Source organism: Antedon mediterranea, chromosome 1 (assembly GCF_964355755.1).
Source record: "Antedon mediterranea chromosome 1, ecAntMedi1.1, whole genome shotgun sequence".
Lineage (NCBI taxonomy): Eukaryota > Metazoa > Echinodermata > Crinoidea > Comatulida > Antedonidae > Antedon > Antedon mediterranea.
Genome location: NC_092670.1, coordinates 9,296,182 through 9,321,079, shown reverse-complemented (window position 1 = coordinate 9,321,079; position 24,898 = coordinate 9,296,182). Strand labels below are relative to the sequence as shown.

At 29.0% G+C, this 24,898-nt stretch overlaps 1 protein-coding gene across 1 annotated transcript in view; it reads right to left on the bottom strand.

Annotated features, from left to right (window-relative positions):
- Positions 1 to 443: 443 nt before the first annotated feature.
- The window catches only part of LOC140041033 (receptor-type tyrosine-protein phosphatase N2-like), a 117,191-nt gene continuing 92,736 nt past the window's right edge, over positions 444 to 24,898 (bottom strand). Inside the window, exons 12-21 of the mRNA XM_072087398.1 lie at positions 19,506 to 19,721; positions 15,632 to 15,820; positions 12,910 to 13,057; positions 12,347 to 12,420; positions 11,762 to 11,839; positions 11,239 to 11,430; positions 10,603 to 10,697; positions 3,704 to 3,757; positions 2,979 to 3,117; positions 444 to 1,707 (exon numbers count right to left, since the gene is read on the bottom strand). Of these exons, the coding sequence (XP_071943499.1) occupies positions 1,636 to 1,707; positions 2,979 to 3,117; positions 3,704 to 3,757; positions 10,603 to 10,697; positions 11,239 to 11,430; positions 11,762 to 11,839; positions 12,347 to 12,420; positions 12,910 to 13,057; positions 15,632 to 15,820; positions 19,506 to 19,721 (1,257 nt within the window). The 3' untranslated portion in view covers positions 444 to 1,635. The remainder of the gene's footprint in view (positions 1,708 to 2,978; positions 3,118 to 3,703; positions 3,758 to 10,602; positions 10,698 to 11,238; positions 11,431 to 11,761; positions 11,840 to 12,346; positions 12,421 to 12,909; positions 13,058 to 15,631; positions 15,821 to 19,505; positions 19,722 to 24,898) is intronic.

Below are 24,898 nucleotides of genomic sequence, written 5' to 3'. Positions count from 1 at the left end.
ACGTCTTGTAATAGGAAGTACGACATATTTAGATTACAATTGTGTAGATTTTGCTTCAAATCAAAGTTCATTTAGCAAACTATTAATGGAAAAGTTAGAAACAAATGGGAGGTGTAGGCCTTGCCCATCTTTCATTATCCACAGCTTTACTGTTAATGAAAAGATATTAATGTCTTAATATATGATAATGCTCTGAGGCAATTTTCAACTGGTATTTGTTTTATACAAATATTCTAGATACAGTATTGTAAGACTAAAATTAGAATAAGTTTGTAATTATTTTCTTATACTTCAAGAATTTAAAATTGTATTTTTTCTCCTCCTGATTTCATTTTACATGATTTTAATTACTTTAAAATGTAATAAGTAAGTCTCAAATCTAGAATTTATAGATAAAGTTGATTGCCTGAAAAAAAATTCAAACAATTGACAATTCATTCGTGAAAAAAGAGATTATTCAATCATAAAATTCTTTCTCAATAAATAAGTATATACAAGCTTGTATAATATTCCTGAAGTGAAATTTATGATAAATAGTTATAATAATATTATTATATTATTATAATATAATTCTGAATAAATTTATACTGATTTAACTATTTTTTTTTATTAATACAAAAAATATACCACAAATTCATATCTTTTGTCTTAGTTATTGCACAGTGATTTAAGCCTAGTTAAAAAGAGGCAATATTGGAATGCTGAAAAGTAATTGCAGAAGTCTAATTATGTAATTTTAATACGTTATTAAAATGATATATTACATCAGATTATTAATAAAATAAAGTTGGTATATATTTTAGGTAGACAGTTCACTATAAACAAAAAATATATTTTGTTTAAAAAAAATAAAACATTGTAAATAATTTTATATTATATTTTTGGTGGTTAAATTAATTGTGCCCAGATTAAAATAAATTTACATTAATATTTTATATAATTTTGAAATGATATTTTACAGTCTATTTGTCTTTAAAAACAATTTAGGAATTTAAAAATCAAAATATATATAATTATGATTGCTTTTTATTTTTTCCAATGATTTTGTTGTTGCAACAATGATTTATATTTAGATTTATTTATATATATATTAATTGATATGTTTTGGTATTTATGACATTTTTTCCCAGCACACATTCAAGATCACTAATTATATTAGGTATCAATATCACCAATGCTTTGTATTCAAATTCTCACATGAGCATTGGGTAGTGGCAATAGGCCATACTGACCACAGCCAGGATTTGGACCCAGACACTAGGATATGATAAAGAAGCATGTGAACCACAGACGCCACTGGTTTATTTCTGTCAATCTCGGGCAAACTGGAAGTATTTATCAGTAAGTATTAACATACGACAACGTTTAATAATAATTATCTTCATAAAATAAGAATCATTTTATTTAGATAATTTCTCTTATTTTGGTTTGTATTCAAGGTAACATACAAACTATGTAACATATTAATTCTTTCAGCAATGGTTTTATAGTTGAAATCTTTTACATATTTGGATGCATTTCTGTTTGATAACATCAAACCAGTGCTACAGCATGTATACACACATATCTATGACAGAATTCAACAATGTCACGTTTCCCTGATCGGTCGTTCGGCCGGCTTTAAACGCAAGTCTTTTACTGAGGTATGGCTTTCAAAATGGCATTCACTTCATCCGCTACAGCAGTCAGGACAAATTCAAATTGCTCCTATGGGAATACAACAAAAAAATACATCAAGAATGGGAAGAAAAAAAAATATATGTAATTAAATATTTACCAAAGTAGAACCCCTCCTTTGAGAGACACCCTATATTCGGGGAACATCCCTATTAAGTGGACACCTCTATTTAGTGGATACTTTACTGTGATACAAATGATTGGAAATATGTTATGTCTTTATGGGAAACTTTGTTGGGTTCTGAGATGTTTCCAAAATAGTGGTTCTATACCGTATATTCTCTTTATTTTACCAACTTCTTAATAAACAATTAACAATGGTTTAACATTTTAATTACTGTATTGGTTTATAAAATACTCTTATAACATTTTCGACATAACATTTAGGACATCAACTTTGTCCAAGTAAGGTTTTTATTGATGTCCTCATTCTATTTTTAAGTCAAAACTTATACAGACTGACCCAACCCCAGATATTTGTTAGTACAAAGGAGGTGGAATTATACTGGTGCTAGTACATAACCTCTATTGAGGGGACACATTCTCGACCAAACAAAGTTCCCCCTTAAAGGATGTCCACTGAATAGGCTTGTCCCAAAGGAATAATAAAAAATGATATATGTTTTCTTGTTTGTTGAAAATTCTGATGAACTTAGCTTAAATGCAACCTCATTGATTTAATTAAATTTTTATTTTAAACCGCCGGTAATTATGGGCAGACGAATGACTATGTCCAGGAATACAAATATGGTATTATGAATTATTTCCTATTTCCCTATCTTTATAATGTCACGTAACTGTAGACAAAATCAGCATCCTAAATCAATTCTGCTAACAAGGCAAACTTCATTACATTTAACAAGAGTTAATGTTTTAGCTAAGAATAGCTCATAAGAAAACATCATGAAAGAGCTTGACAAAACTGTATTATTGCAGTCATCATAGCACACTTAAAGTAGAACTCTTTTTAAGAACTCAAAGTGTCCCATTAATAAGGGGTTTCTCTGAATAGGAAGGAGGTATTCTACTATTACTGGTGAACCGACTGGGGGTTCAGTTCGTTCGGTTCATCGCTTTAATATAAATGTCCCCTGAATAGAAGAAGTTCTACTGTTAGGTTATTGAATATACTAATACTGTAGTAAAATGAGCGGTGGTAAATATTTTTTGTGAGAGGACCCATTTTAATTGGCAAAAAGAGTTATAAACACTATATGCCCATATAAAAGAATAAAAATGGGCAACAAGTTTTGAATCCATTTAAATTTCACTATTGACTGATTTAGCATGAGGTATTTTACCTTTGTACGAACCATCCCAGGGCGTTGGTCTCGTACATGTTCCAGTGTCGCAGCTAGGTCAATCTCTTTCGCTCCTTTGATCATCCTCGTCAAGGTCATATCTATGAGACAGTAGGTGCCTGTTCTTCCTATACCATCACTACAAAATAAGAATATTTTAGATTAAATTTATATCATATTTATATTTTAATAATAATGAAATTCCGGTCAACGTCATTATATACGTACTATTATACTTTAGTGAGACAATACATAATAACTGCACTATTATAACAAAGCTCTGTTATATTCAATTCAATTCAATTTCTTTATTGCTGCAAATGCTATCAAGGGCTAACATCCGCTTAAACATACTACATCATACAAACATATACATATTTACATTTAAAATTTAAACACAAAAATTATAGTCATTACTACTGTAGTAGTTATTATTTTTAATTATTGTAATTATTGTTATATATGATTACAATGCATTTATACAAGGGTTTTTGTGTAGGCCTACTTGTAATTTACCAATGCTGTGAAGTCCATGCTCATTGGGAGCTAATTAGCATATTAAACCTTAATGTTCATTTTTAGCAATAAACCTTCAATAGTAATATGAAATGCACTAGATGTGGCCTGCGGGCCATCTGTTGATAACCAACATGATAAACATTTTCAAAATGGTGCTTTAAAATCGAATTTCCCCACAAAAAAGAACCATAAAATATTATTCTCACCTGCAATGAACGACGATGGGACAACATCTTCCTCTGTAGGACTTGTTAACTTTCCTACAAAAAATCAAAACAATACAAAAATAATTACTGATAATATGCTTTATTATATTTATTATATATAAGTATATATCTATATATTTATAAATCCAAAGGCAAATAACTGAAACAAATGACAATGCTGTGCTATTTATAGAATCTGTGCTGTGTTGTGCTGTACTGTGCTATTTATATATTTATATTTATATATTTATATACAAGTATTTATTATATGTATTTATATTTATTTTAAACTATCACCAAAAATATTGCTGTATAAAAAGTTATATTACAAAGATACAAGAAAATGTCAGAATTAAAAAATATGAGAATTTAACGTAAAAGTAAATAAAAATAAAATCCATTTGTAAATTATACTGAATTTATATTATTTCGAAGGTGGAACCAATCATTTTTAAAGCCTGTCTCTAAGGAAACCTTGCTCTAGAATGCTTAATTAAATTATCCACTACTCCACTTAAAATGAATTCATCAATTTTGCTCTTTATTTCGGGAAGTAAGGGAAAACGAGAATTAAGTAAGAAACTTTCTTAAAGTCTTCAGCCAACTGGCATTCCCCGATGACTGTGTGTGAAGCGAATTACCGAAATTAAAAATTCAAAACACATGTGTGTCGTGGTTGTGTAAGGTTATCTGTTTGACGTTTTATGCGTATGTTAAAACACGGATAGGTTATGTTATCCAGATCGTTCCCAATCTGTCATTTCCCTTCCAGATTCTAAAAAATAATCTCAATGGTACATGTGTTCTTGCGAAGAAATGGCTTATAAGTAAAAATTGTCTCGTTTTCATTCAATTTAAAATTAAAGAGTGGATACACCAATAAAGATAATAGTAAACAAATTTTAGATATTTATTTTTTTTATTTATATATATTTTTTTTTATAGATTTTAAAGTTTAATCTTTCAGTTCAAGGTTGAAAAAAAATGAGTAAAAATGATTAAATATTATTATATAAAAATTCCTGTTTTTCTTGTTCAACCAGTGAGTAATTTATCACATGTAAACTGTATGCTATATATGCTGTGTGTACACTACTTTACAATATGGCACCCATCGCGGGATCCATCTTTTGCGTGTTGAAATGCATCTAATTCTGTCACAGAAATAAGATATTTGTTTTTTTCAATGGATTATACTGAACATGTAAACTTAAGCATGGTTATTTAGAGATACTCTACACCTAATGCTTGATTTCCTCAAAACAAATTCAATTATCAATATAATTTGCATACAATTTTATACTAAACGTGATAGTATAATTTCTTAGAATAAATCAAATTAGCAGTTTACTTTTTATGAAAATTCATTTTTGAATCGTTTCCAGAAATCTATCAACCTCCCTGTGTGCTGATGGACATTAGAAAGCGTGTGTACAAGCATATCAGAATTACAGTAACAGCTGTGGGTATACGTCTATATTTTTTTTAATAATTTACAAGAATTGAGATTCAGTTGATTGTTAAATATTATACAAATAATGAATGTTTATGAGTGGAATGGTACAAATAATACCATGAGGTGAATGATGAAAAATTATATTTCAACGAAGCGAAATATAACTACCTAGAAAAAAAAGTACTATTTAACGATCATTAAATAGTGCGTACTATTGCACGCCGTGTGTCCCCCAATCGTCCCATAAAATCACAGAAATTTGTTTAGATGTTATATAAAAAAGATTACATCATGCAGCTTAAAATCTAATTTTAACTCCATGATTACATGATAAATGTTTTCCAGAGCTAACAAAAAAAACCATACTCTGTAAATAAACAAAACAACACATGACTATAATGTAAGAAACAAAATTTATCTTTAAAAATTATAAAATTGACCAGCAAATTGTACGAGTCTCAAGTGATTTGTATTAACTTTGCATAATTTCCTTGTTTATTAATATGTGCCATAAACTGTTAGTAAATGAGTCATATCTTTTTTTTTTAAATTGTTTGTTGAAGAGCCATTTTATAACATATATTTTAGGCTCTGTTTATTCTGATGTGAAAATACTGTATAATTTACTAATAACCGCGTGAAATAATTAACAGAAACATTTCACTAACAATAAAAATAATTTTATATAAGTTTTACTTTAGCATTATGACATTTAAAATTGTGCATAATCACAAGTATTGTAAAATTAGCAAACAATGACTAGAGGGTAGACATGACTGTTGGTCATGGTGTATTAGTCAGTGCTAATTGCAACACAGCTTGATAGTCTTCTCACCGCATTTCATATCATGATTCATTCGATTCATCAAACAACATTAGCATAATTGTAACGGGCAAGTTCTAATTGGCTAAAACAATTAACGCTCATTTCCAGATTAATGCACTTAGTCCTTCGGAATGACCTCGAGGTCATTGTGTGGGGAAAAAAACAACTATTCTTTTGTATATACAATATTTGGTTTTAGAATAAAAATATCTAATTGGCCACCTTCCAAAAATGTGATACTTAAAAATTTATATTCTGAATCATGCTGTAACCTGTAACTGTTGTAATGTTAAAAAAAATACAATATAAATATGACTATATACAGTGTATCTCTTCTACTAAAGTTTAATAGATGTAAAAAAGATATTAAAATTGAATGGAAGGAATATCTTTTAAACTTTAAATAAAATTAAATATTGAACAGAAATGTTAAAAAAAATGAAAAAAACCAAAACCCCAATAAAACATAAAAGAAAAACAAAGAAAATGAATATTTAACTCTTAACAGTGATTAAGTTGTTTATTTTTTGGATTTTTTGTTGTTGTTTACTTTAGTTTGTAACTTTCATCATTCCAACAATTAAATATATAAAATCAAAAATCGATTTTACTCTGAGGACCAAATCATTTCATCAAAATTCTTCATAAGGAGATTAAATTAATACTACTACAGTCGTTTCTCTCTACAAAGAACAGAGACTACTGTTCAATATCAATGATAGTAAATTTTAATTTGCTAAAATAGATCACATAATAATGTTAATATTAAGCAGTACCCTGATTTATTCATGAACTTTCGTTAAAAAATAGTTTATGATTTATCTAGGTTGATAAAAATAGGCATCTAATATCATTTAATATTCCATTAAAATAACCAGAAATTTCACTTGCGTCATTGTATTATTAAATCAACCATCCAAAAAGTCTTGCACTTTTCTTAATTCTTGCGGTGCATTTCAATAACGCAAGATGTTTAATTATGTAGAATGATCTAATTCTGTAACGGACAGTGAATGTCACGCGTTATTGTATCAAATTGACCTGGTCGAATAAAATGGGTCACACATCTCAAATAATCATATTAAGATGATGGATCATAGCTAGCTCTCGTGCAGCCTTTTTTTGTTCTTCAACTTTAACGTTTGAATAACTTAAGTAAATTTGTTAATTTGAGCTGCATTATATTAAACATTATTAAAGCTCATTGATGATGTTATAATGATTATTATTATATATAAAATATAATTTCATGCAGATCAACAGATTCACTTCTTCGTCAGTACTTTCTACAAATTGATGACTAGTTGGAAACGCCAGTCAAACACAGTACCAAGTTGATTTTACGACTATTCAGGAAATATCTCACGCAAAATTTCAGAGTTGTTAATGTAACATTACGAAAGAGAATATTTGACATAGATAAGACAATTTCGTTTTCGAGCATTGAGATCTTCAATTGCAGATGCTGTTTACATGACTTCTTCTTCAATGAGATTTCTTTATCTTGTTTGAGTTAATCCAATGAAGAAGTGAAACCATCAAGCTGGATCCAGAGCGATTAAGAATAAAACAAAATCCTTACAATAGATCATTGTTCGCAATTTAATAGGTTTTTTAACGACCGTATACAATTTAGAACTACTACTCATCTAGTGTTCTACTTGGAATAAAATATTAAAATCATTGTAGCAGAAAATAAAATGAACATGTTTCTTTTTTTTTTCTAAATTAAATTATTACATTCTTTGATTTTAGCAATTTAATTTTGTAGGGGGTCAGTAACTAATCTCCTAATACTTCTGCATCCTGCACCTCCACTCTAACTGTCTGTGTGTCCTCTTTCCCATATTGATAATAAAGTAATTATCTAAATTGATCCTGTTTATGAATTCATGGGTAACTGTTTATTTTCAACAAGAAAACAGATAAACAACACAGACCTGTGTACTTTTCAACAACAGCAACGCATGTTCGACAAGAAGCAGATGGCACGATGGATGGCTATTCCTTGATGAAATAATCGTAAATAAACAGGTGATTAAATAGCATTGAAAAATACACTTAAAAACGTCATTAGTAGACAACCGTTGATAAAGTTGGAAAGCAAAACTATAAAATGTTGCAAAAAATACGCTGTTGATAACAAAGCAGCTCTTGAAAACCATTGGTAAATCGTTAGTAAAATTGTTAAAAGATGATGATGAAGCAATCATTGATGAAAAATCGAAAGCACACTTGTAAGCGGATGACATTACATAACGGCAGAATCACTTTTGTGACTATGCAACTGCACTATGGCAGGGGAAAGTTGCACAAGCACAAAAATGACTCCGACGTATGTGCGACTTGTTAGTACGTAAGTGCGCCATGTTAGTGTGTAGATTCCCGTTCATTAATGCGTAAGCTTGTTAGTACATTCTTTTGCATCGTTACTTATTGTGAACACATTTTTCGTAGATGTTCTCGGGTTAGTTAGTTCAGGCATGTAATATTATTGCATCAGGTTAGAGAATGCTATTGCGTCAATTAGATTTGTTTCAGATTAGGATGTATAATTGCATCAACTTAGCAAATACGTCAAGTTAGTGTATACTTTTGTATCAAAAAACTATTGCACCATGTTAGAAATTACTATTGCCCCATGTTAGAGAATGCTGTTGCATAATCCTAGATATTACTATTGCATGAAGTTAGGAAATGCTATTGCATCAAGGTAAAGAATGCTTTATAATTGCATAATTTAAATTTGATTCAGATTAAGATGTATGATTGCGTATAGTGAGTGTATACTATGTTGCGTCCAGTTAGTGCAAGTTTGAGAATACTAGTGCACCACGGTAGAGATTACTATTGCATTAAGTTAACGAATGCTATTGCATAAATTGGATTTCGAGTACCGGTATACTATTCTTGTATCCTGGTTGATCCATTTTGTGCAAACATTTATGACAAGTTAACAGCTCAAATCTCTGAATATATCACATCAAACATGTTAAAGCAGATGAGGCAATGTTAGTTAATTGCTTGAGAATACCACAACTGTACCTTATTGTCTAGATTAATAATAATGTTTAATTTATTCTTGTCTAACAATATAAAGCAAGCATTGAGGAAATTTATTTTCCTTCTTGTTGATTGCCATTTACGCAACTTTAATAAATTTGTATCCAATACTCCAATAGTGTAGTAATATACTATGACAATTCACTATGGCTATAGAGACTTTCTTTGGCTATAGAGACTTTCTTTGACTAGTGGCACGGAAGCAGCAGCGCATAACACAATTATCTACTTATCTTTATTATGAATAATATTTCTTTTTATATTAGCCATAAAAAAATTATGATTAAGGCAGACTTTCAATTAGTTGTTATTAATAATATTGCTATTGCATTATTACACAATATTAATATTAATCATAACAAATAAACAAACGTATGACAAATCAAGGCTTACTCATAAAATTGAGGGCAGTGTTGTTGATTCTTAAAAACTGAGGGAGGCTGAGTTAGTTATAGTCAGTCCCAGGCTAATATCTTATCAAATGCACACATTAGCTGTATTACCTTAATTTGACTGGCAGGTTGTGCTATAAAAGTGAGTGTGGCCCAGGGGTTGGAAACAGCATTGATTATCTAAGGAACTATGGCATGGTAGGCACACAGTATGTGCACTAAAAGGAGGGTTCAATATAATGTTCTGGCTAATTATTTGTAGGAGGTATATAAATCTTTTGTGGCACACACAAGAATGGCGGAAGTTATTGTAATAAAAAAAAGGGGCTAATTAAGCCATGATTCATTGAACTTTGAACTCAAATCCATTTAAATCAATTTTTGACAAGAAGAAACAAAGCGATTGTAATGAGAGCTATATGCTTTAGCATTTGAACATTGATATATGGACATTCATTAGTCATTCTTAAGCAAACATGTTAGTAGTAAGTGGTCATTATGGAAATAAAATATTGCAAAGTTAAACAACTAATGCGTTGTTCATTAACTATAAGTAATGATCAATATCATTTTCAGTATTAGTATATCATATTAATATTTGTATATAATTATATTGGTATTTATAATATGTGAAGATGAATAACTAACAAAGTCATATCTTATTAATACTACTACTACTACTACTACTATTAATACTACTACTACTACTACTACTACTACTACTACTACTATTGAATTATTGAATATGCACATAACGAGCTCATCACTGATGGAAATATAGGAGAACTAATAATAACATTCCATTTTCCAATCAAATGTAATTCTCTTCTTAACACCATTAAAATTAAACTACTGGTTATGATTCGTCTTCTTAGCACCATTATAAGAGATAATTAGACTAGTTATAATTCGTCTTCTTAACGCCATTATAAATGATAATTAGGCTACTGTTATGACTTGTCTTCTTAGCACCATTATAAAAATTGACGTTTGATTATTAAACTGATTATGTTTTAATATTAATATTGTAGCGTCAAATATATGATTATAACGACAATAAATATTTAAATATAACATTTCTTGTACAAACAATATTCATAGAAAAAAACTCTTTTTAAACATTAAATTTGTATTTATTGTCATAAAATTTAAAGAAACTAACCTTCTGAATTCGAGTAAAGGTCGTGGTGAAACCGGGATACCGTTGTCAGGCCAGGTCAGATAATGGAACTGGGTAACAGTTCGTGTTTCGTTAGTCTGCAAGAAAGAAAAGCTACATTTAGCACCAAAATTCAGATTATCAAAATTATTATTATATATATTCTTAAAGTCAAAATTCTCTCTCTTAAGAACTGTCACTTGTTCCACATTTCTATTTAAACTTGTCACTCGCAAACACCTAATGGCGAGATAGTCCACTGCTTGCAGATAAACAGTGAGGAATTGAGGAGCTAGACCTACTGATTTTCTGCTATGAAATCCCAGTTGAATACACCTATATTACATCTTCAGGGTAGAGCGTTAGTCTCTACAATTAGGCCTACACACATGTTTAAATCATACAGTAGTCTATTTAACAATCAAGAATAAAGATATTAACATATAGGATATTCTTTCTTTCTCTTTAAACCTTATAGAATTTTAAAAAGATTAATAAATGTTTGATGGATGGTGGTGTTTCTTTCTAGTTGTGTATGAATTTTTTAATTGTTTTGTGCTGTATACTGTTTATCTAGTCATCAAGTAAAAATTATATATAAATAAATAAAATACTTTGGCACAAAAATATAAAACTAACCAATAGATTTTTAAGGTAGAAGCTACGGACAAGATAGTCATCACACCAAACATGTTCAGAGACCAGGTGAACCTCGTAGTTGTTGTAAGCCTTGTTCTCCTCCTCTGGCCAATATTTCTCACATTGAACAATGTCATTCTCTGCAGGTCGGGTCAAGTTGACTATTACTACAACACCCTGTTCCCAAATCATCTGTAAAATGATATATAAAAATATACATCAAAAGAACACTGTTAATGTTTATGTATACACAATTTCCCGTGCTACCTCTAAAGCTCTGTCTGCACTATCAAACTAGTTTGACAAAAAAAAAAGTGATGTGCCCAAATATGGTTATGATATGCTTAAATATGGTAGTGATATGCTTAAATATGGTAGTGTATGACACCATCAAGTCTTTATTTGGGCACATCACATTTTTTATAGACAGAGCTTAATAGTTAGTTTAAAACTTTTTCTTTGGTTCTGTTTCTAATTAAATACAGCATGTTTATGTGTGTAAAATGCATAAGTTGTACTGTACCTCCCAGAAATCAGACATGGTGTTTGGCAGTGGTGCTTGGGTACAGATGTATGCAGGTGCACGTGGGTCAGAATCCGTCTGTGGTCAAAAATGAAAGAAACATTCAGTAAATAAAAACCTTCAATAATAGAACAGTAACAGAAGAGTGAGATCTGGTATAATAAAACTTAGAAACTGCACAATGGATTGAAATAATGTATAAAGATCTCTTTGAAAACTGAGTGATTTAAAATTTATCAGTTGGTAATAACAAAAGAAAGAAATTGTTATAACATTAATTTTAAATAAAAGTATAAAGTAAAACAGTTATAGCGCCCTCTAGTACAACAATCTTTTACAACAATTTCTGAAAAACTACAAAACCCCCCAAAAAAATTATCTAATTGACAAACTATTTTGTAAGAAATGCTCTTCAGAGTTAATGTAGCACCCTCTATTGTTTATGATAATTTATAATTGAGTATCACAACAGTACGGCATAAACCCAACATTTTGTGGACCATTTAAATAAAAAAGATAACAAAACCAAACCAATTAAGACTGGTTTTTATAAATTTCATAAAACTGGAAAAAAAGAATACTTACGATAACACTTGCATTGACGTAATCAGAATGAGATGGGTCAGCACTCTCTTTGAGTATAACTCTAGTATGGTCATCTAAAAATTAAAATAATAAATGTATAAAACAATATTAATTTATGCTTTAATAAAATACTCATTCATTATACCGTATATCCTCTGGTAAATCCCACCCAAAACACAAAATTGGGCTGACTTTGGGGGTGGGACTATACCCGGAGAAACCCTGGATCAGGAAAAAAATGATTGGTAAGTTTTCTTGTAAAATCTCATCTAAACTGGTTAGAGAGATGCCTCCAGACCAAAAGTCAAAACTGGGACTATATTCGGGAATATGCTTGTTTGTGAAATAAGACATAAAGTAGGCGGTGGGATTAACCCTGAAGCGGGATTATACCCGAGGATATATGGTAATAGAAAATAGAGTATTTTTGTAATATTAACATACACAGATTAGTGTTAGTAAAAATAATAAGTGTGGGTGTGGCGCTATTAGTCCGCTAAGGAAATACGATCATGGTAATTTTAATTTAATGAATATTTTTTAATAATCAAGGCGTTTCTTACATGGTAACACATCTTCAAATCGGTTTTTGGAAAGATTCTCAGGCAGTTGTCCGACATTAGTGAAGTTTGGTTCCGCTTCGTAATCAGACAGTGCGTTCCATTCCTCTGTCAATCTGTCCTTGTTTCTCACATGGTCTTCCATGTACGTCTACAAAATATAGAATACACATTAGCTATTTCTTCTTCAATGGTTTTATGAATAATTGCGCCACCTGCTTGTTTTGAAAGCTATTGTTTAATGTTGAGATATTTTATACTTTGGCTACTGTAATTTCCTGGCATCTTACATCCTGTCAATAGTGAATCAATACAGACGCGAGTTAGTTCAAGTACCGTGTATACAAATGCATGCGTAAGGTTTCAGTTGAATCACGATAGGATATGCATACCCATTGAGGTATTATATATTCTAGTGAGTCAATAGATGGTAGCAAGTGAAGCGACTGTACCGGCACTCATCAAAATGGCCATCATATCAAATCAATATTATTAGTAAAATAAAAAAATTAAATGATACTGAAAATATCAGAACAATGTTTTTTACAATATACTGTGCCATACAGTACACTTCTAATTTTAAATCAATTTGAATTTTAACGGCAATGAAATGAATAATTTGTTTGTAAATGTCAAGTGAGATGAGCGATGTTTAACGACGAATAGCGAAAATATATGTTCGCGACTATTTTTATACCTTTCAATTATAGATTTAAATATTTGTAATGATTTTTTTTAATTTCAGGGGGACTAAATACTTTTAAGAACTGCTTTGGAAATTACTACATTTGTATTGAAAGTATTTTATTGAATTTATTGAAAGAAAGTCTAACAAATAATCTGTAGGTTTTTTTACAAATTCAAAGAAATTTCCAATTTAAACAATTTCTTTTAATCTACACAGAAGCAGATTTCTAATTTACCGTTGCCTCTGCTAATGCACTATTTTTCATCTTTTTTTTTTCTTGTGAACTGGGTTGTAATTTGAATTTCTTCCTTTGCTATGTTTAAATACAGTAAGTGCAATGTAACATAACAGATAAATTTGAATATCTTGTCAACTACGAAACAGGTGGCGATGAAAAAAAACACCACCAACTAATAATATCACATGATGCATGGCGTAAACGAATACATGAAGCGAGGATTTCTGTGAGGCAACGGAACATGTACTGTATCATTAATTTATGTTTTCAAGGTTTAAAGTAAGATGGATTTGGAATTGTTGTAGATTATATTACTGTATACGACCGAGCATAATCCCACAGGTGAATGGTTACGAAATTTGGTGAACATTATAGGTTGGGATTATTCTCACCATTGCATTAACAATGTCTTCAAATTTAGTCTAAACTAGGTGGTGGCATTAAACTCGAGCATAATTCATTTTCATGCATTCATTTCTTTATTTCGAATATATACAAAAAAAGAAAAGATGTTAATGTTAATGTCAAATTTATTATCCCAATGCATGTGCTAATATTAGGATCATACAGTATTATGGTAGTAATCTAAGATGGAAAACATTGAAAATAGTATACGGACAATTAGTGGTGCCTTATTTACGATTTAACTGCAATTTTCAACAAAAAGCATTATTTTTAATATTTAAAAAAATCAGGGTTTTTGCTTTGATTGTCACAATTATTTTCTATTAATAATAAAGTAATAATTGTAATTTTATCACTTTTGTGTTTTGGTCAAAGTACATTAATTTATTTACAATTTTCAGAATAATTGTTTGTTTCACCAAATAGAGAAATTATTCTAAGCTTATTTGTTGGTTAGAAATTTTGCAATGAAAATATTATTTCACCAAAAAATGTGACTTGAGTAATGGCTTTGATAAACTAGAGAGTTGCCGTGATTGTGTTTTTATTAATGGATGGTAAAAGTGTAATTTACGAGTATTTTAATTGACTCATTTATATTCGCAATAACAGTTCCTTAATACATGTATACATCGACCGGCACAAGTTTACACAAAGAGCAGAACGCTGGCAAGATACTTGTAAACAGATATTAATTACGTTTATATACAGGTTCGCATCAAAAATGAACTTGTAATTGACAAAAAATGCCTGCAGTACATTTACGATTTTCTTCATCGCGGAAAAATAAATCCGGATACATTCATTGGTTATTTTCTCAGATGTATACAAAATTTATGGAGCTATTACTAATTTCCAAAGTATTTGAAAAACAGTTTCTTGTTTTCAACAAACAATAGTGGGCGCGATGGTATAATCAATCAACATACGGTACTATATAGATGTTTATTGGCATATATACGTACATCATAAAATTTTACTTGTGCGAGCTATGTAAACATATCCAACCGACAATATTAAATTAACTAATATATACTGCATCTTTGAGCTTACTGTTTGTTTGCAACATAATGGAAAGATGAGGCTATTACAATAGATTCTAATGGTCATACGGTAGATTGTTTAATGCTCAATATGCCTTTCAGGTTTTTATTCCAATTAACTTATTTTTAAGTATATTTCTTTATCCAAAACAGATGTGTACATATTTTTCAGAGAGAAAATATTTTCAAAAATACTTTTTGTTGATATCTATTTGACAATGATCATGTTTGGTGTGGCGCTGTACGTGGGCTTTCAAAAATTTACCCAACAAACATTTGTTAGAAATCATGTACGTCACTTTCCAATGAATATTATTAATTAGTTTTGTTAGAATCCAAAATGAAAATTACCAGCACAAGATGTCCAGTTGAGATGTCCATGTTGGTTTGAACTGGTTCTTCACTCCAGGATGAAGTACTACTTCTGCTAGAGCGTGATGGACTAGGCTGGGCGGTATCACTATGCCCAACACTACTCATTCTACTCAACGGCTCTGGTTTCTCTGCATTTTTACATGCCATGCGCTGCCGACATAGATCCTAAGAAAAGAAGAAGAATAACATGAATAAACTTAAACAATGATAATATTTTGTGTCAAAATGTACTGCAGTTTTACAAATTGATATGATGATAATGCTGTATATATAAATCATACTGTCAAATTATAGAAACAGTGCTCATAATGCTGTATATATATACTGTATGACTGGGGAAATTAAAGTGTAACTCAATCTAACAAAGCATTAATAATCAAGTTTAATATGAAAACAGTAATCAAATATTTTACTCTATTTAAACAGTAACTTTAGTAATATTTGGCTTAACCAAGATAGAACTATTATTTTTCTATTAATAATAAAAACGTTTATCTTGCCTACAGTATTAAGCATACACTTAATTGGCAAACATGGACGGTTGGCCAGATTAAAAAGATTAAATTTTATTTTATGGTATTTACATATGTTATCTAGCTAAAAATTACTGTTGGGCCAAAATATAAATTTAAAAAATAGAGGGGATACAAAAAAACACCCACATAATTACCAGAAAAAAAAAAGGAAAGAAAAAAACAAAACCAGAATTTGTTTGGGCAGTGGTAACATTTTTTAAACTTAATAATACTAAAATATTAATATTAATTTTAATTTGACATATGGTTTTTATTTTATATTTAGAGCAAAGAAATTGTGAACAATGCAATTAGCAATGTTAATTATATTGTGCGTTCTTTTATCTATCCATTACTTCCATCTGTTCCCATAGTGCTATTAATAATGTCCTTGAATAAAATGCATGAAAATGCATTATGCATAATTAAACAGCAGACAAAAATTTGCTATAAAAGCTCGTTTATCTATAAAGGTTCTGTGATTTTGAGTAATTTGTTTTTTTCATTTCCTCAAAAATGTTAATCTATTTTAATTACAAATTTACTTTCAAGATATATTGTTCCCTTGAAAAAACAAAATAAAATATTCCATTATGACTAAAAAAAAAAAGATAAACATGAAAAAGAAACCCACAATTTCAAGAAAACCAGTCCATTGTCGTCAGACAATAGTTTTTTTTGTACATTTAACTGTTATTTTGTTTTTTTTTTACAAGTAAATCATTTGTTTTTTGTTGAAGTAAATAACTATATTAGACTACAAATGCCTATTCAATGCATGATTTTATTCATCTTTAATTTACATATTTTAGCAGACAATATCTGTAACTTTTTATCATATACTACCATGGCTGTATTCAGGTTGAATCTTTAATTTTTAATTATTTTTCTTTTAATAGTTTTCACTATGTTAATTAATATGTTATTTTAATTTAATATATTTTTGTAATTTTTTTCTTTTTGTATTGTAAAATACGAGAGTGCGAATGCCTCCATCTTTCAAGAATGTGTGTCGGTGATTTATGTGATAGTAGCAGAAAGGGACTCAAAGGTGGAATATTTTCTTAAACTTAACTTTATTATCGCAATTCATTATATAAATAAATTGAAGTTGAACATAAAATATCGCATATACAGTATAGGCACAAATAAATTTGCCTAGTGGAAACCAGCCTTTAAGCTCTATCTACACTATCAAACTAGTTTGACAAACAACGTGTGATGTGCCTAAATATGGTAGTAATATGCCAAAATATTAGTTTGATTGTGTAGACAGAGCAAAGCGCGAATACATTTTCCTAGTTGAAACTGGACTTTTAAACACAACACAAAAACCACACCCATGATTAATTAATACAATACCATGAAAGGTAGATTAGTAAACTATAGCATCAATCACCTAGTCAACAAAATCACTTATTAATTTTGCTTTGTATCAGATAAATGAATGATATTGATTTTTTATAACAATTTGCTAAACCATACGGGAAAGTACTCACATTAGCAAATTCATATCCATCTCTGGGTTATTAAATTTTCTAATAATCAAAAACATTCTAGTGTAGAGATTTTAATTGAAACTAATGAATGGTAGTCAGACAGATGAAAATATTAATGATAAAGATCTACTTTTTTTACTACAGAATCTAAATTATCTTAACATATTTTGAAAACAAAGTTTAAACTTATCATTAAAAGAAAAAGTTCAAACATATGTAATGAAAAAATGACTATGTTTAGGTAAACAAAATAAAGATGTTTAAATATATTGGAGGAGAAGGTTGCTGTAATGTTGTGGTTGACATTTTATTTTTCATTTAAAGGAGCGATTAGAATAAAAAAAATTAGAATATTGAATCTAAAATTAAATATTGAATGTTTATCATGGGCAGTATTTTGTTCGGAAATAACTATTACATTTCTGTACCGCCCTCTACTACGATGTCGTACGCGTTCCTGCTTGCAGTATGGAGGAATTATTTAGATGGTATGATGTATGCTTTCATATTTTTGTTAGACGAAAATTTAAGTATTCTCTTTCTAATGTTATGATTATTATATATGTTGTTACAATATGGAATTAAACTTTCAGGTTTAAAAAAAAAAATGTCCATACATTTTTGTATTAAATTTTTAAATTATCAATAATAATATTCATTACAATAACATGATAAATGCTACCAAGGTTGATTGACAAAAAATCGTAGATGTCGCAGCGATTGTGCAATTATAGAATGCCATTTATCTTGGTTAGGGCCTGGGGAGATAGTCAAAACAAGGGGTATGCCATACAGAGAGATAAACAACTATAGTTAATTCAGATATTTCATAATTGGAGTACCTTGAAGACAAGATTGAAAATCAAATTACGGTATACAAATATATAGAACACAGATTGAAATTAAATTTAAATGTGTTTTGATAATTTGTAAAAAAAATGATAATTGATTGATATAACTATTGATAATTGACAGAAAACGGAATACATACACTATGTGGAATATGTGAAATTTTGAGGAAACAATATTAATTAAATATTTAAATTTAAAAAAAGCGTACTTTGTTTATGCTAAAGAGATATTTTATATATCATTTATGATTTTACAGATGTTGGAAAGACATACAGTAGGCCTATATAATACAAGTATACTGTATACTCTTTTAGAAGTATTTTAAAAACGTAATTATCTCAAAATATCTTAATTAAAAAAATTAAATATACTGTTTTTTTCAAAGTATTTTCTTTGTTAATTTCTTTTATTGATTCCCTATTGATTATGTAATCCAAACTAGAACCTAGTGTACACATTAAATGTGAAAGTACAACATGTTCATTTTACAATACAACTCTTTTATTGCATATTAGAATAAGAACTTTGAAAGCTTTTGTTTAGTGAATGGTGGCAGCTGTGTAAATTGCGCTATTGTTTACTTGCCTCATAAAACCAGCTGTTACCTTTAATATTTGCAGTATTTATATCATTTTATGGAAACTTAAAAATTTATCTCCATCCTATTAAGGACCTCATATCTGATAATGCTTTACTCTTACAATACGTGGCTTCAAAAAGAAAGAAAGAAATAGTTCAAGAGAAAAGAAATTAAAAAAAGAAATGGTTGCACATTGGGCAATGATTTTAGTGAATAGAACCACCATTTCCTCCCCCTCTAAAATGATACTGCAATGCCTAATTAAATAAATGTTGGATACATTATTTGTATTTTGAAGGGGAAAACAAGAAAAAAAAATTTAAATTTTAGGTATACAGAATTACCACATCAGCTAGAGACCACTATTGGTTACAAAATCGTCTTTATAAAATATTGTCTTTTACCTGGTAGTCGACAGTCGCCTCCTTCTCCGAGACTGAACCCGTGGCGACGTTTTTAAGTTTGTCCCGTGTTTTTATCTTTTGTCGATAGCAGAATATTGCGATAACGGCGAGAAGAACGCCTAAGACGCATCCAACTAGGATAAGCGTTAGAATGATCAGGGTGGGATTGTGGTTGTCGCTTCTTTCAACCTGTGGCGTATGGATCTCGGATGATACCTGAAAAATATTTAAAAAAAAAAAGTTTTCAATTACCGGTATAATATTATTGCTTTTGAATTCAACATTTACATCTTTATTTTTTCAAGAGAACATATTTGAAAGTGGATGATGATAAAATAAAAACAAAATGGAAATTGAAAATTATGATTATTATACGTTTATGTATTATGTAGTATATTTTGTACACAAGCTATTTTGTGGGAAATTCAATTTAATTTATTCAGAATTAAACCAAGATGAGAAGAAATTATGTATATAAAAAAAATTTCTAATCCAGTCAAAATGTACATAAAAATAAGTAATAACTTTAGTTGCATAGTTAATTAATTATGAAGGTTTTATAGAACAGAATTGGATGTAGTTTATTTTCACGATTGCTTATAGTCTTAAGAATAACGCAAAGTGTGATGGCCTTACTAGTACATTAATAAATAATTAATCTATCTCATCGATGCTAATGAAAAATTCAAAATTAACATTCCAACAAAAAATCTTTAGCTTATGCTGAATTATTTTCAGATGTATCTCATACTGCTTCATCAGCGGTCTTTTCACTCGGCGTCCTTAATGGTTTTAATTCCTGCGATTAAGTATAAATTTACGTGTGCATTATCTATTTGCTCATAGAGCCACATCAGATTAACTTTACGCTAAGTGAGTAACCAACGATCGTTGCTTTTATGACCTGCTTGCATTAATCCTAATTCGGTAAAAATATCGGCCATCTCAATCAATAATGTGAACTAAGTATATCAATGAAATCTCACATTAGATCGATAGACCAAAAATATACAACAACATATATTAGTATTTATCATGAATAAAAAATCGTATGTTTATATGATTTTCAATCGGGCATGAAGCGCGTCCGTTGTAGAGAGTTTGAAAGTTCATCATGGACCTAGCGATCCATAAAATGAAATAGAAAATAAATTTTGAAATAGAAAAGAAAATAGCAGATGTGATCAGAGCTAAAAATGATAACAAATCATTTTATTTTTCTATATTTGCCAACAAAATAAGCATCTTGATAACATTTTGGTGTTGATAAATATTTATTATAATTATCATAATGTTGATAGTATATTATGCTTATATGGTAATGATAGTGTTGTTAATATATTTATTATAATATAAATACAATTTTCATTATTATTTGATGATTATATTAACATAAAACAAAATAATAGTCTTAATTATGTTCTTTATAGTACAGTAATATGTTTATTAAATAATTTAACCGATGATATTGATACTTACGAATGAGGGTACGTTTATTGTTAAACTTTGACCACGGTTGGCTTGTGCTATTTAATTAGTTGTTGTTTTAAATTTTATTCATTGGACTTGATAATGGATTAGGCCAACTTCGGCCACAGACAATATTACTACCATATCTATGAAACGCCCATAGTGCCATTGATAGGGGAACAATGAGACACGACAATGTAATACAGGATTATCGATTTCATTGCGTTTTACTTTTGTTTTTACACAGGAAAACACGGACACAGACAAACTTGGCAATTAATTAATTAATTAATTAATAATGAAAATAAAATACTAACACGTATTTTGTAGCTAGGTGGCATGATGAGATAAGAAACGAAGAATTACGTAGATACCGCCGATATTTCAGAGTACAAAAAATACAATACGGTTGAAATTAAAATGTATAGTTTTTACAAATAAAAGAAATGAATTGAATGAGGCCTAAGTGATACTAATTGTATGTACATTTTTCTATAAATATAAAACGAATTGAAGTACGTAGGGATATATACTAATTTTATTGTGTACAATAAATATAACTTTGAAGGAATAAGAAACGGAAGAACAAAGTGGTTAAGAATACGATTTATTTTATCGGAAGAAACAATTGAAGAAAGTATATAATTATTAAGAATTAATTTGTTGTAAGATGTAAATGAAACACTGGTAAATAAATGTTAATAGAAATGCCTGCGTTGTTTTTGCGTGTAAAATTTTACCTAATAAACGGTCCTAAAAAATACTATCCAACAAAGCATGAGATGCGATAACTAAATAGCAAAAACAATAGCACGGTCTAATATATGCGTGAATGGCGCGCCATAGAAATCTGTTGTGGCCGAAACTGTCTGTGGCCGAAACGGTCATATGCCTTGATAATGACCCCATGATGGAGTCGAAACGTTTTTTTTTAAGCGTTATTTTTATATGATATTGATAGTGTATTAATAAATTGATAATTACATTGATAATTTTGATGATAATATATTGATGATGCTATTGATAATGTTGATATTACACACATAAAGAAATAAAAAAGTATATAAAGAATAAAGTCTATTCTCCTCATCACAATTGATTTAAAATGACTATGTTATGTTCCATCGTATACATTATTCAACCTTTTCTTTGTCTCTCTATTCATTGTTGTCTATCAAGGCATTGTGTGGCAAGTAGGTCTATCATGCACAATCTCGCTGTGAAATCTTGATAACATAAATGGTCAAATCAAGCATTTCAAGTGTCATTTCACTCAAATTACTGGCATAATTTTGCTTCTTCAGATATCATATTCATAGCTGAAAACATTTTTTTTTTTATGGAGCAAAATTATAACGTTTTTAAATAATTGTTTAATAATCACAATTTTTTTTTCATAAAGTTATCTTTGTAGAAATAAAATAAATAACTTACTGTTATATATGATAATAATATATTGATTATTAATGATAATTTATGATAATTTTATGTGATAATGTTAAAGGTTTTTATCTCAGTTAAGTTTATGTCAGTTAAGTTGAAAAATATATTTATAATATAAATTGATACTAATTAATTAAATTGTTGATAATGTATTGATAATAATGATAATATATTGATGATATTGTTGATGATAATGATAACATTATTGTTGATAAAATATTGATGATGATGTTAGATTTTTAGTTAAAAGAATAAAATGGGTAACTTCTGTCAACAGATAATCTTTGACATGCAGAGCCAAGCTTGATTGAACTGTAAAAAGACAGATTTTACCTTCAAGGTACCATAACATAAAAATTGTAATATTGAGTTTGATGGCAAGTAAAATATAAACCGTACTTCAGTGACAAACCAAGATGACATTAATCTATTTAAGAATTTAATTTCAGTATTGTTTGCCATGTCGAAATCTTAAAAGCGTGTAAATCTATGACTGCAGCAGAGACAAAGGGATCTGAGAGAATTGGCGTGTTCAAAGTAATATTTCCCAAGGTATGCTCAGTTGAACTGTCCAATCGTGAATGATCTAAAAATTGAGTTATCAAAAGAAGCTTCTGATGAACATATCACTCGCTAGCAATTTGCCGAAGGGTTATACGACAAGGTCGTTTTTTTTTTCTTTCAACCGTCAACGTAAGAATGCTTAAAGGAGTAATTCATCAGGATTGAAAATAGCGTAATCCAAAATCTAATCTCGTACATTATACGCAAAGGTCACTGATGCAGGTCATTATAATTCAATTATGTTTCGCAAACAATCTCATGGCCTGGTTAAAAGAACGTTTAATCCTTCATATATATGGTAACAGCATGAATAGGAGGTAGATGAGTTTTTACGCATAGCTCAGATTTAACCATAATGGCCGTGCAAAAAACGACAGCTAAATCTGTACGTCCATCTGTGACTATAAGTAATCTAGAATTTTTTGTTAATGTTCTTGATGTAGAGAATGAAAGCACAATAAATCGTATAATATGCTACTTCAATATCTATTTCCATCTAAAACAATTTAAAACTTTTGTTCTTTTATTACCAAATAAGGAATAATATCTACTGTAACCATCTCATTATGTATGTTAATTACCCTTATTTACACTTATTACATATAATTTTTATGAGTGAAAAATGTCAAGGCAAACAATTATTGAATAAATTCACTTTTAAAATACAAATTAAAATACATTAACATATTAAAAATGCATTATTATACCTAAAAATATTTATAATTTATTGTGTATAGTTGTAACACTACATCTTTAGAAAACTGTAATATAATTGTTACCTCTGATATATCCTCTTTAGATATAAAAAAAAATGTATAATTAATAATAATTATTACTTTATTTCAATAAATTATAATATATGAATTTCTATATACAAAAAAACTGTTTGTATCATTCAGGCTATTAATTTCACAAAGTTTAAGTTTATAAAAATCATTTATAATATTACATTGGAAAAATAAATTTAATTTATACTGTATATAAAATCTAGTATAAGAATATTTATCCTCATATTATATTAAGATCATCTCTGTCATGATAGCAAAAAACACATACGAACATTACGAAGCTATAATTGGTTTTTGGATGCTGTTAGATTCACCAAGAAAATGTTATATTAGTAGAAGTATCCAACTAATCTTGTATAGCAACGCATCGTGACCCTCAAACGGATATATTGATACGGATAAGACACTAAGATGAGACCGGGATGAGACTTCAGAGATACGAATCTATCTTAGCGATGGTAATTGTCCATGCAACATGTAATAATACACAAGGAAATCTCAAAATTAAACATCCTATTCCCAATTGAATTCCGCCTGGCTTTCTATCAATGCTTGTCAATCCTGGCCCATGTATTTGTAACAATCATTTCCTTAGAGTAGGCATTTAATATAGTCAATTATCCATATGGAAAAGAATGGAATTAAAAATGCACCGGGGAAAATGAAGGATTTGCAATAAGTAAATAATAATTCTTATGTAAATTGTGTTAATTAAACATGTTTTAAAAGAATTATTAATAATAATAATTTCCACAATACAGTTCAATCTTTTATTTCGTTACCTTGACTATGGACAAATAAACATAATATAAATAAACAAATAAAAAAAAATTATGAGTGACTGAAAACTATATGAAGCGTTCTCATCTCAGAATACTATAATAAATTAACAGAATACATATTTTAAAAACCCAGAAATAAGCAAAACTGCAACAAAAAGAAGTGTGGAAACCCACAATAAATTCAAAAATCTAAATAAAAAGAAAATGTTCTTAAAAACAACTTCACATAAAGAGAAACTATTATTTGTGTAATTATAGCATAAAATAAAATTCAGAAATGTATACTAAAACTCAATATTAAATAAGCTGGTTGGATTTATAGTTTAGATTCGATTCAAAATTTGAA